Genomic DNA, 13653 nt, shown 5'->3' with positions numbered 1-13653 from the left:
AAAAGAAGACTTATTAAAATGGCACTCTCCATAGGTACCAGCCAGTTTTGCAATTGAAAACTATTTGTCACAGTGACGTTTGGTTTTGAGATGAGCCAAAATAAAATTCCTCTTCGTTAGAGCATCTGAAGATCAATATGGTTAATAAAGTATATGATTTAGGACATTTGCATTTAAAAAAAATCACAACTGTAAAGTATAATCTGGGTAAAAAAGACTTTTAAAAGGTTTTAAGTTGATTATTCCAAGAAACCCTTCCACTTTGTTCCTATGAACAACTCCCCTTGCCCCCTCCCCACCCCAAAGTCACAGCCCATAAAAAGCACTCTGAATTCTACTAGTTAAAAGGCAACAAATGTGAGTTTCTATTAGCTCCCAACTTTTGTAAGCATATGCTAATTTCTTCCTCTCTCCGTGAAAAATAAATTTACACTGGTAAATAGACAATGATTATTTAATTGGCCCAGGAAACAGGAAAACAGACACTATTTTCTCCAGCTACCCACAAACATGGTTATTGTGTGAGCGAACATCCCAGGAGTAATTTAGAGAGAAAGGAGGGAAGAGGAACGAGCACTCGCCTGGTACTTACCGTAGCTCTTCTGCTAACTGAACAGCCCTGGACTCCCACTTTGGGTCCCATTCCCAGTGTTTTTTTTTTTATACAAACACATGTCCATGTTGTTTGGATCCTGTTGCCGCAGGCAACCAAACAGCAGAGTGAGCTAAGGAAACCACACCCTGTGTCTAAGCCGCCAGGGAAGGCGGTGAACTCTCACTCAGAACCAGCAGCCTCCAGACAAGTGCGGGCTCACCTCCCCCCACCCACCCCGACCCCAGCAGTTCCAGCTCCCGCAGACAGACCCTCCTCTCCAGACACCTGGCGACTGAAGACAAGGAGTGACATTCTTCTATGAAGACAGGGGCTTGGGACAGTTGTGTCACAGTTCAGAGATTTGAGACCCGAGAAAAGTTCTTACTGGTACTTTCCCCCCAAAAGAAAACTGGGGTACCCCCTACATAACTGGGTTAGAAAGGAAAAGCAGAGCCACGATGAAGCCAGGTCTGTCTCCTTGAACTGCACACTGTGTGCTTAGGGAGCTTTCAAAGTGTCTTCAGCCCCTGTGTGCATGGGACCGAGTGCCTGTCACAGGGACACAATGTTGACAATCACTCTCCTTAATTTGTTCTTGTTGGCCTTTCACATGCCACATAAAATCCTTGTCTTATTAGCTTTTCCATATTGAAATTGTACACTCAATAAAGATTTACTTTCTTGTTAAGAGCTTCATGGAGAAACCAAATAAATCTCCAGTAAGTGCCAGGAAATTAAATTATCAGTGGCTCCTAAATGCCATTTGGCAGGAAATCAGAATTTGTAAGATTACACAGCGCTGGCTTCCTGTGTGGCGAGTAACCATGGCGGATTTAGTCCTTCACAGACTATCTTCTTGGACTGTATTTGAAGATCCCTCCTTCTCTCTTACCAAAGTCTACAGAAGTCTGAATCCAACTCATTTTAATATATATCAGTCTCTTTTGATATCGTCCAAAATAGAAATGGTTTCTAATATTTCTATCCCAGAGTACCATACACAGACCCACCCAAGGGCTGGGTCTATCTCGTGGTATTTCTGAGTCCTTGCTTTACAGTAGAAATACAAATATTCATGTCATACAAAAAAAGACTAACAGAAAATACAGTGAAGTCTATGCAGAGGTTTTCGAGAGAAGGAAAACCACTATGGTCCACAGTGCCATAAGATCTTACCTGCCAAGCCCTTCCCAGTTTAAAACCACAAACTTTCAAATAACTATTATACCAATGCCAAGTTCTTCACTGGTTAATTTTCATAGTTCTGGAACATGACTTGCTCAGAGTTTCTAGGCACCCAATGAACTAATCCATAATAATGGCTCAGCAATGAACACGGCAGAACAAGAGTATGTTGAAAACAGACTCGGCCAGTGAAACTGTTCACACCTGCACTACACGGTTGTAAACCAAGCAGAAGGAAAATTCAGTGAATCAACCTTTGGTTAATGGTACCACTAAGGAAAGTCCGACCACTTGGGTATTTTTGAATCCCCGCTGTAGGCATTAGTTTTTCTTTTTGTAGGATGAAAAGTCCAGGGTTATTTCATATGTCCCGCCACAGTATACTTAAACCCAGAGAGTTTGTATCTAGATGGAGTGACAGATTTCAAAGGGCATACCCTTTCAGAACAATTTCCACAGCTAACTTGAGCCTTTTTCATGTCTGTGGAAACACTTATTTGTCAAGATAAAATAGGCACTTCTAGGAATGCAGGCTTTATTGCCTAATAAGTAAACAGGCTGGAAATACTTGAAGCATGTTAACAATGTCGATGTCAAATTCATGAAATTTAGTACTTTTCTGCAATAAATCCAAGTAAGTGGAACTTGGGCAACCTGAATGAGATTACCTCGTGTTTTTCTAACTTTATGATTATTTGGTCAAAAACTATTTCAAACCTTCATGCAGAATACTTAGGTAGAAGTTGGGGTAATACATTCCTGCTGCAGAAATAGTTACCACAACAGAACTCTGCATAAAATAGGGATAATGTGCACAAGAGCAAAATATTGTTACTACTTGTCATCAATAGATTAACAACTCTAAGAAAATGGTTTATAAATGACAATGCTGAGACAGACAGAAGTTCCTAAAAGACAGCAAACACTCTGATCTGTGGGCTCCACCAAAATGATCCATCGTGAAGATCTGACTTCACGAGAGAAAATCTCTACACTTTCCTTTTTTCCCCTTTGCTAGAAATAAGAGAATAGAGGCAAAAAATGGTGAAGATGGCATTTTTATCTCCTCTTTAATCTTACTGAATGACACCAACTTAGGCGGTTAGCTCTTAGGGAACAATTTTCTACCTCCTTAGCAATTTCTAAGTACATAAAATAGAAAACCTTTTAACCTTCCAAAATTTCCAGATCTCTCTGCCTTGGCCTGTTGCTGTTATCATGAAAGGGCAGGTCATCAATCAAAAGATGAAACACTGGATACATAACATCAGAACGATCCTTCCCTTCAAGGTTGCCTGTCCCTGTCCACAACATGTGTGCCCCAGGGGAGATCTCTGACTAATCTTACTTCACAGTGCGGCCATCACCCCTGTGTACTCGTGAGGTTCCTCTATCACAGGAAAGTTCGCAAGTACACTAGCAGCCCTGGAGACCCGATCCAGGGCCTGAGTGACGTGGGTCCCACAGTTCGTGCCTATGGATTGACAGGTGGAGGTGAGTTATCACTGTTAAGCTTTTAAAACCTCTTTTATTAAAAAATATTTAATAACAAATATTTCTATTTTAGAAAATCAGGGGACTGCTCATGGGACTCTAAGGTGCTGATGTCTAGGTGACAGTCCTTTATAGACTTAGCCACTTGGAATGCAGCTGGAAATGTGACTGGGTGATCAAATTTTAGTATTTATTCCAAGATGGTAGCCTGAGTTTCTCGCTATGCCTGCTTCAAAAGCCACATCATTTTTCACTTAATAAACAAGCTTCCTCTTTCAGAAAATTCCTGAACTATATCCAACATGCTAAGAGGGCCCTATATAAACCTGAGTATCTCAATAAAAAGTTTGGGCTTTCAATTTAATCATGTATATGTACAAGAAATACAACATTACACAACATTTGTTTACCATAAACCTCTCATTAGAGAAGATAGAATTTGTATTTAATAATCTTTTTTCTGTTTTATACATATTTTCTCAGGGATTTCTTGCTAATCTTCATTCTCCCCCTCCTGCCCAAGTGGCTCACAATAAGAATATCTAAGAAAAAAGTGAATATTATGACTAGGTAGCATTTTTCTAACTATGTGCTTTCCATGAGTGGCATAATATACAGTATAAACAATGAACAGCAACTCCAATGGGAAAAAAATGTAGGTTATTTCTGGTCTGCTAATTGTTAAGTCCAACATACGAGGACATTAGTCACTCCATGTATAAATGCTAGCTTCTGAAGAAAGCGTATACTGCTTTCCTGAGAACATTCAACAGAGCGAAGCCTCAGCTGATGAAAGGGAGGCTTATGTGGCAGCCACACCTGCACACCTGGAGGTGCCACCCCACGTGGGACAGGCTCATGAGTCACCACTGAAAAGTGGGCTTTCAGAGAATTTCACAGAAAATTAGAAAGTCATTTTATCCCTACAAATAGACCATGTTCAGGAGGCTTCCAAAATGCCTACAATTCTCTTTCGCCTCATTGGTCACAGGTAACCCAGATTAGATGACACCTAGGATCAGGAGGGGCTGTGTAGAGATGATCCAATGAAACATTCCGTGGCCCTGAGCTTCCCCTGGGCAGATCCTCTTCCAGAACTGCTCTGTTCTGACACAGAGCTTTTCTGAACGTCGCACACAATACGTGCAGCACGTTCTGCCTTTCACACTGGAGAGAAAGGCCCGCTGACCTGGCAGCCAACAGAACGTGTGTTTTCTGTTTCTCTACTTGTGGCAAAGCAGCAGGTGGTCGTTCGGTAGTCATTGAAAGTATAAAACGTTCAGTTTCACCCTTGAACAAGGTTTCTGACTACCACTTTTCTGTGATTTCTGGAAGCCAGTTCACTGGGTCTTATCCCCTTGCCCACTGTTCCCTTTACATTCTGGCCTGGAGAGGGAGCTACATGATTTCACTGTCCTCCCATCTGCCCCATCCTCAACTTTAAAGACCAGAGGGTAAGGAATGAAATCTGCAGAACTTTGCAAACAGTAAGTATTCAATACAAAAGCATCAGTTCTTGTCCTTGAAAGGTCTTCTCAGTATGTGGATGGTCCCTAAAAATGGATTATGATCCATCCAAGCATCAGAGCCTCTACTCTGTCCACACACAGTCCTTTTCAGGGCACTGTGGGGCTTCTTTCTGTGAGCACTTCTTTCTCAACTGCTTTCATGGACCTATGAACCTAATGCAACAGAAGATGAGTTCTGATGAAAATATTAAAACAGTTCCTGATTTTAAAAATCATCTAGACGGTGTCAGTAGTTTGTCTAGTCAGAGTTAGAGCCTTTAGATTTACATAAAAGTAATGTCAGGACTTGGTGCCATTTAAAAACCGAAGGTTGGGTGTGTTATAAACGTGTCACCTTTGAAATATATTTTCCTATTCTGTCATTTAATTAGTAAATAAAACAGGGAGTTACTCTACCAGTTAACACACGTTCAAGGTTCACTGGAACAACTGCTACAGCTGACTAGTTTGTCTACACCCAAAGAAAGTGTATGCTGGCCGATTACCACAATCTCAGGCGTGTGGTGCCATGTTTGTAAAGTGGCTCCTGGGGGCGGGGAGAAAAACAGACTGCTCTTGAACACTTGGGCACAAGGAAGACATTGCATACTGAGTCGCTAAAGCAGTGCATTCCATTATAGTATATTTGTTTTAAAATACCAAGAGAGAAGTTTAAAAAGTACTGCCATTGTTTAAATATTGACAGTCAATTACAAGATTTCAAGAATGTTTTTTGCAAAAGACTGCCACTGATAATTACTTTGTCACTTAATCTGAAGGCTGGGAGATGGCACAAAGTGCCTGGTTGCTAAGAAAGGGAACTGTTTCTTAGGCAGAAGGCAACAGAACCACAGTGACATTTCTGGCTCTGCAGGAGAGAGAGGCAGCAGGCTAACTCCAGAAAACTGGGCTTTCTGAGGAAACTGGCCATCCTTCAGGTCTTTGGCTCTATCTCGGGAGTCTTGTCCATGGCCAAAGGGCTTTCTCAATGTCAGGAAAACTCTCATTGTAATGATAATGATGCTCTAGAGGTTCTGAAGCTTTGACCCCTTTTCTGATGAGAACAGTTAATAATCTACGTGTCATATCCGGTATCATAGCTGTTTCTTCAGGAAGACTCAAAACACAGCTCAGAAAAGGAGAAGGCATGGTTAAGTCAGTATGGACTTTCTTAGTTATAAATCTTCCTGCTTCCAGCTCTGTATCTGATTGACCTTTTCCAAATACTTTAAATTCGATTTATAGCACTGTCAAGATGAAGATTTGTATCTTATAAATAACAACAAAAAAATCCTAATAACAAAGAAAACCTCTTTCCTCACACAGTCTCCTCCAGCTTCATAAGATGTCCTGGAAAATGTATGATATAGTAGTATATTTATATATTAAAAAATAAACTACTCAAACTGATGATTTCACTTGAGTAAGAATAACCTTTGTCTTGGAAACAGCAGTTGAAGAAGGCAAGGACAGAATAGAGATGAGTTACACTTATTTACTATTTAGACAAGACTAAAATAATTTCATCGAAAAGTATCTTTTAGGTCAATGATGGATTCAGTGCCTGAATAAAACTGTGCTTGCTAGAAAATAAAGAATATGAAGCTTTTACCTGAGTGTCTATGGGAAGCCATGGCTCAGAGACCAAGTTCAGGAGCAGCACCTACACCAGTCTTCCCTTGAGCCCAGTTGATAAGGCTGCGGCTCAGTTGTGAACATACATTTAAGGGGAAGTGGCTAACACAAAAATAACCAAGAGCAGATGGCCCACCCCTCCCCAGAGATCACAACCTTAATCCCACTAGAAAATTCTTAACCATTTTAGGTGATCCAAGGGAGAAGAATAGGACCCAGTAAAAATACCAAACACTACATATAAATACCTGTGGGGCTACTCAGCATCCAAATTAGCTCCAGAGCCAGAGAGGCCACATAGAAAGTGATCCCTGTACCGGAATAAAATTTAGACTCAGCCCTGGCATACCTTAACGCTGAGCCACCCTCATTAATCCACTTTATATGCCTAAAGAGCTTGCATTCAGTCTTCTGGAGAGTTTTTGTGCTGTTAATGATAAAAGTAACTATAAGAGATAAACTTATGTTACCAGTGTAATTAAAAGGGATTAGACATGAAGAAGGAAATGGCAACCCACTCCAGTGTTCTTGCCTGGAGAATCCCAGGGACAGCGGAGCCTGGCCGGCTGCCATCTATGGGGTCGCACAGAGTCGGACACGACTGAAGCGACTTAGCAGCAGCAGCAGCAGCAGGGAAGCCTGGCGTGCTGTGACTCATGGGGTGGCAAAGAGTCGGACACGACTGAGCGACTGAACTGAACTGAGACATGAAGAACATACAGATTAAGGGCATTATCTCTGTCCTCATTGGTCTATACCAGAGATTCGCAGAATACTGAAGAGGGCAATTCTAGCCGTGTATCTCTTGAGTGTCAGCGCGGGCAGGAGGGAGCAGCATACACGCATATATACCTACTATGTACGCCAAGGAAGAGACACTGTCCCATTAACAAAATCTCTTGCTTTTCACTGTCAAGGACAGTATAAGTAGAAATAGGGAAAAAAACATGACGTCCTAACATGCTCTAATGGCTTCACAGGCCATCCGCTGGCTGGAGGCTGGTCATTGGGATGGTCTGTGAGTCCATCCCCCACCTCTGTCCTGACCCTTCTCTGGCCTCATCCCTGCCCCTCTCAGCCTCACACCCTCCAGACACACCCCACCTCAGGTCCCTACAGCCATTCCCTCAGCACAGAGCCTCTCATGGCTGCTCCTCTGCTTCTTTCAAGGCTTTGCTCCAAGACACGTTTGCAGTGCCATCTTCTTTGGCCACCCTATTTAAAAGACCAACCATGCTCCCCACCCCACTCTCCCTACTCTCTTCCCCAATTTGCTCCCCATGAAAGCTGTGTGTTGAAAAAGTGAATTTAAAGACGAGAAGCATTAATCAAGGCACATATGAAACGGAGATGTAGTCCCACCTGGATTCCTAAAAAGTGGCCTTGGCTACTGAAGTTTAAGAAAAGGAGACAACCTTCACTCTGAGTCATGCCATGTTTCATCTAGTGCTTGTCACTGGTTTCACCCTATTCACGCATGCCCCCCTTCCTCCCCGCAGGCCGAGGGCCAGGGTCATGTTGGCTTGGTCAACTTGGCTTCCTGTTCCCAGATCCCACAGGTAAGCAATACATGCTTCATGATGAATGAACCAATGGGTTTCGTGGTTCTTATGCTCTTCAAATATTTAAAGAGAAGTTTTTCTAAAAATTAGCAAAAACTATCAATAATTCCTAGTTGGCTGTCAAATGACATAACAACAAAAATCCCAGACGGTACAAGCAGATTTATTACACATTAGTGTCAAAAAAAAAAAAAAAAAGCCTGGGGAAAGAGGGGAAGTGACATTGCCCTCCCGCCATGCCTCCACAGCCTCCTTCTTATCTCAGCTGATTGCATTCTGGCAGGGAGACTGGCCAGGCTGAACTATGTCACACCCCTAATACAAACTCAAACTTTTCACTCAGAGGAAATGCTCTTATTTTATCAGATGATTAACCTTTACGAACCCTAAATTTTCAATTTTAGTGAGGTGTATTTTTAGGTAGAGCTAAGGTATTTTTAAATGTGTGTCTGGCCTGCTCTGAACAATAATCTCAGTGGCCAAGGCACTGGGCCCCCAGGACCTTGAGCAAGAGTAATTCCTTTATCCACCTGATCCTCATCAAAGGTGGCAACACAATACAGACAGGCCAAGAGCCATATAAAATAAGCAAATACACCTAAATCTCTTTTGCGTGAAACACAAGAAAAATCACAGAAGCAAGAGAACTGCTTTCTGACCATTCATTAATTAGTCAACTCCAACAAGCCAGAGTGAGCTGGGAACTTGGGCAATGACAACAGCATTTATGTTGCAGTTTACACCAAGGAGGAGAACTCTGCCTTCTTAAAAAATTCATGAGGTATGACCACCATCTGCTTTGACATCTGTCCCCACTGCCCATGTTCTCAAGTCACAAAGCTACAACTTTCACAAAACCAAAACAGAGAAGGCCTTTGCTGGGTGAAAATCAATTTCTCAGTAAGAATAGCAGGCGGTTCAGAAACCTTGACAGTTACTCAGAGTCTGAGCCACCTTTGTTACATATTAACAGCATGATGTGTGCCAACATCCTTAACAATCTCTGCACTGTTTACAAACACCTTCATGTTGGTGGAGCTGGTTGGTGTTTGATGAACAAATCTCTTTAGCATCCGAAGGCCATGTTTCAGGCCTTTCAGCCTCTCCTGCTCCAGCAAACATCAGGATGATTTATTGGTGAGTGTTGGGCATCACAACGTCTAAGTCTCCTCTCACAGGAGAACCTAAGAACCATTTCAGAGGTTAGCTACACACTCCTGTCATCCAACCAGTCTGCATTTACATTTAACCTACCTTTGGATCCAGCTGTAGATAACACCACCCCATCCATTCGTTGCTTTTACAACACTTCCTGAACATATGTCTCACTGGGCAGTGCAAACTATTTTGCTGGTCAAAGAATGAGAGACAGCCCTTCCTTTGCAGTGTACCAAGATCAACAAATAGATGACTAGCAGGCAAGGCATGGCACGATGAGTACGACAAGACAGATGGAAAAGTGGTATCAAGATTTATCACAGTCAGAGATCACATCGGGTTTGGAGGACTGGACAAGACTAGATGGCTGTGATGATATGTGCCCTGGTCCTGAAGAATGGGGGAGACTGCAGCGCACAGATTAGGGGAGGGGGCATTCCAAGAAAGGGGACAGTGTGAGCAAAGGTATGAGCAGAGCAAGGCCCGCTCCAGAGCAGGACGCAGCCCAGAGCGGGCGGGAGTGTATAGACAAGGGAGCCATAGCACACACCGCCTCCCTTCCTTCCTCACTCACTCCAGAAGCAGGGAGGGCTCGGACAGGGAACAGTGGTTCTCCCCTGAGATGTCAGGCAGACAATTTGCATGAAAGCACCCTGGGCAGTGGGCCTGGAGAGGAGAGCTGAAAGGGACACAGTGGCACAGGACTGAAGATAGCTTAGGCGCACTGGATGGGGAGAGGCCACCGCCCTTCTGAGGTCGTTTGTGATTCTGGGTGATCAGGGAATCGATGGGGCACTTGGGAGGCAGAGCCAGTGTGGGGAAGAGTGGAGCTTTATCTGGGCTTTATATCAAGGTTCTTCTGAGATGTCAACAACTAAGCCCCTTTAATGGGATCCCAAGTGTCAAGCTGAGAGAGAAATAGGGATGAGGGTAAGGTCGGGTGGAATCACATTCATGGCGATTCTCACCCTGCAATAAAACCTCTCTACCTCACAAACAACTCTGGGAGGATCAAGCTTCCAAGGTTCAAAGGGGTGCAACCTAAGGGTCAAACATGGCGAATTCAGTGACCCAGTTGGCCCACACCTTGGGAGAGTTCCTCACTCACGGCTTGGCTTGTGGTGACCCTTCTCCCTTTACCGTAGTTTTCTTTTACTGAAGAAATTGGAAAACTTACTCAGGTTTAGTTACTTGGCTGTGAGTCTAGCCAGAGACAACAGGCTGATAACAACCTGAAATGGAGCATTTGTGAACCTATCACTACTTTCACCTTAACTTTTCTCTTCCATTCTTCTTCTCTCCATGCCTGCTGCTAATACGTTAATACACTGCAAGTTTTAACTTTGTCAAGCTCCCTAGTCCCTCCTGCCAACAATTTTCCCGAGCGACTCCAATGGCGAGACTGAGGCGCCCAGTCGTGCAGAGATGTGGTGTGATTCAGTGCTGCGCTCTCCAGAGTATCTCCTGTCCTATGTGCTCTTGCCAGAAAAAGGCCAGGACAACTTCTGCCATCTCATGTTCCTGTCAATCTTTAGGGTGAGAAGAGTACTTTCTCTTACCAACAAGCCAAATTTTGCAAAGTCACTGCTTAAGCGTCACAACCGGTTAAAGAATAAAACAAAGAGACCCCCAGAACCATACAAGGGAGAATTACATCAGGTAAGATCCAAATGAAAGCAAACCTGGAATTTTTCCTCCCCAAAGGGGAAGCTTTCGCTCAAGAAAGGGTGGCTATCAAAGGGGAAGATCTGTTACAAGTGAGATAAAATACATGGAACAGAAGACCCTGGCCCTAGCAGAGCACCTTGAAAATGTTCATTCACTCCTGTAAAGGCCTGTTCATTTCACAATTCACCAGGGCTCAGAAAATTTCCGTGTAAGACTCACAGATCAAGCATTTCAACACGTGCCATTGCCTCTGCCACCTGATTTTTGAAAATGTCACTCCATGATTAGTAACAGTTTTAAATATCTCCTGTCCCCAAAGTCTGCCCCTTCCCATACTGCTCCTACACTCTCACCAAGATGTAGGAACTATCCTAACCACATCCCAGAGATGTTTCTGTGGCTTTATAGCCAGAAATCACCATCAGGACAACAGTGAAGAAATGACTTTCAAAGTGAGCCACTATGATGATCTCAGATTTAAATACATATATTTGAAGTGTCACTTAAAAGAGGAAATAAAGAGGAAGTGAGAAAAATCAGAAAGAGTTTTAGAAGGAAATATAGAATACAAACAGAATTTTGATCAGAGGAAAATGAACACTTCATGAAACTGAGAAGCTCATGAGGACAAATCTTTGTCATATTTTAGGTGTTAAAATTCTCTTCCAGTCTATTTCTACCAGCCACTTGTGATGTATCTGTTTTAGTTCCATGTTGCCATGTGCCATGACTCAAAACACCCTTTCAATCATGCTAAGTCCTGGCATTTACCAAGCCCCCACCTGTTATGGACATTTCAAGCCTCTGATAGATGCTTGAGAGCTAAACATTCCATGAACCTAGCCTATAATTTAGCCAGCTGATTAATATATGTAACAGGAAAGAACAGTGAATCAAATAAGCTTCCATCTCCTTACTCTCAACTCTGCTACTTGGGACCAGAGGTGTGATCATAATACCTTATGAGCCCTGCTTCAGGGTGTGGTATCTTCACTAGTAACATACAACCTGTCTTCAGGCATCAAAGGACTGGAATAACTACATCCCTTCATTATGCATTGGTGCTTTCAACTCCCAAATGGGGAAGCCCCACAATCCAGGGTAGAAGTTGCAAACACGAGTGGTTCTCCGGAGTTGGTCATGGTGCCCAGAAGTGAGTGTGAGAGCACAGGGGCATCACTCCGGAAGTTTAGAGTTTGTCAGGCAATAAGGCCAAACAGGGTTCTAGAAGACTGAAAGCCTCACTTGGCGGCCAGCACACAAGTAGGATGATGGTGACACGAGATCCAGCCAACGCAGCCCGAGAAGGAGGCCACAGCTGGAGTGGCAGAAGCCACCGCAGGTCACATGCTTGGGGAGCCTCCATCACGTTTACCTCAAACCCCAAACCTTCTTGTTAGTTTTCCAGTGGTATGTTAATCAAAGAGAACAAGCATATGAATACAGACTGAATGTAAACAAGACCAGGGTGTCAGAGGCAGGAAAACCCAAACGAATGGTGATGGGTATCACTGTACTCAAGGACTCAGATGAAATGGTTCAGACCGCATCATCACTATTTTGGAAAGTTTCCACAAAAGAAAATCAAGTCTTAATTTTATATGAGATTGTTTGAGCAAATAACATTGTTCTAAGACAAATAACATAGAATTTTCCCTGAGTTTAATATGGGGTTATGTTTTATAAAATTTCAAAGGAATACACATAGTAGCTAAGAGCATGGGCTGTGGAGCCAGAATGTCTAGAATTGACTCTTGCCTCCTCCACCACTTAGCGGTTGTGTGCAAGCACGTGTTACTTAACTTCTCTGTGACTGCTCATCTTTAAAACGGGAATAACCTGACCTTAACAGGGCTGTCATGAAAAATGAAACAGTAAATACTGGCAACATTTAGAACACTGGTTAGCACACAGCAAGTATGACCTATTTTTATTTATTCAATTTCACTCTAAAAATATGGATGTTCCAAGAAGCAGATTCCTGCAGAAGAGGAATGTATCTTCAATTCACAGGGGACATGTGGAAAAAAAGATAAGAGCTCAGGATCTTGGTCAAGAGCCCAGCTGCAAGGATTCTGGGCCTGAGAATGACTGGGGCCACCAAGAGCAATTCTGAAAGTCCTAGGAATTCAGAGGAATCAGTCTCTGGCAGCAGGACCATCCAGGGGGAGAACTGTCCCTCCCATATTTTCAAGGAGGTTTACAGATGACAGAGACCTACGGAGATTGAAACTCTACTCTTTCAATCCTCTAGTGAAAAGACAGGACCCACTAGATTTAGGTCCCCTGCTCAGTCTTGGGCTGGGGAAGAGTCTTCCCCATGTCCCTCCTACATGTAAGGGCCTAGTGAGCCCAGTGGTTGATCAGACCCTCCTACATGATCCAAAAGGTCTTGCTTTGATGAGGCAAATTAATGAGGTATGCACCCTGTGGCTCACACCTCTGATCTTCAGTTTGCCTATGAAGATGAACAAGAGGCTGCCTGTACTCCAGGAACCACAGCTTAGTCTTGGATCATGTGAGCATTCAGAATGAATGCCAAGGACACACATTTGAAGACGTGGTCTTCTTAAGCCACTACAAGATGAGACTTTGCTTGAGTGAGCACACTCAGGCCGAAGGTCTCAGAAGTGGCAGAGCTGAGATTGTGCATTTTCTAACCCATCCCTGAGCCAGGATATGTTGGGTCACCCCGCTGTGCTCAACCCAAGATGAGCTCAGGTGTAAGCACCTGGAGTAGGGAAGACTGACAGGAGACTGTTCTCTGACCAACCCATGGAGAGGCTGATGCTGCGATGGCAATGGCCCAGCACCTATGAACACTTGGTGACTAGGGGAAGAGAGGTCA

General features: G+C 43.4%; 1 protein-coding gene across 4 annotated transcripts in view; it reads right to left on the bottom strand.

Moving 5' to 3' along the window:
- Window positions 1-13653, bottom strand: part of FHL1 (four and a half LIM domains 1) — a 56563-nt gene that overhangs the window by 5109 nt on the left and 37801 nt on the right. For 2 of the 4 annotated variants that reach the window (XM_088834152.1, XM_055438157.2), the window contains exon 1: window positions 6395-6550. The exons of the other annotated variants lie outside the window; for them this stretch is intronic. In XM_088834152.1, the coding sequence (XP_088690278.1) occupies window positions 6395-6416 (22 nt within the window). In that variant the 5' untranslated portion in view covers window positions 6417-6550. Of the gene's footprint in view, window positions 1-6394; window positions 6551-13653 lie in introns of those variants that run through there. 4 annotated transcript variants of the gene reach the window in all.

The sequence above is a fragment of the Moschus berezovskii genome, chromosome X, assembly GCF_049115385.1.
Source record: "Moschus berezovskii isolate FMDL1 chromosome X, NW_MosBer_1.0, whole genome shotgun sequence".
NCBI lineage: Eukaryota > Metazoa > Chordata > Mammalia > Artiodactyla > Moschidae > Moschus > Moschus berezovskii.
Note: the sequence above shows the minus strand (reverse complement) of the source record. Positions and strands in the feature narration are given on the sequence as shown.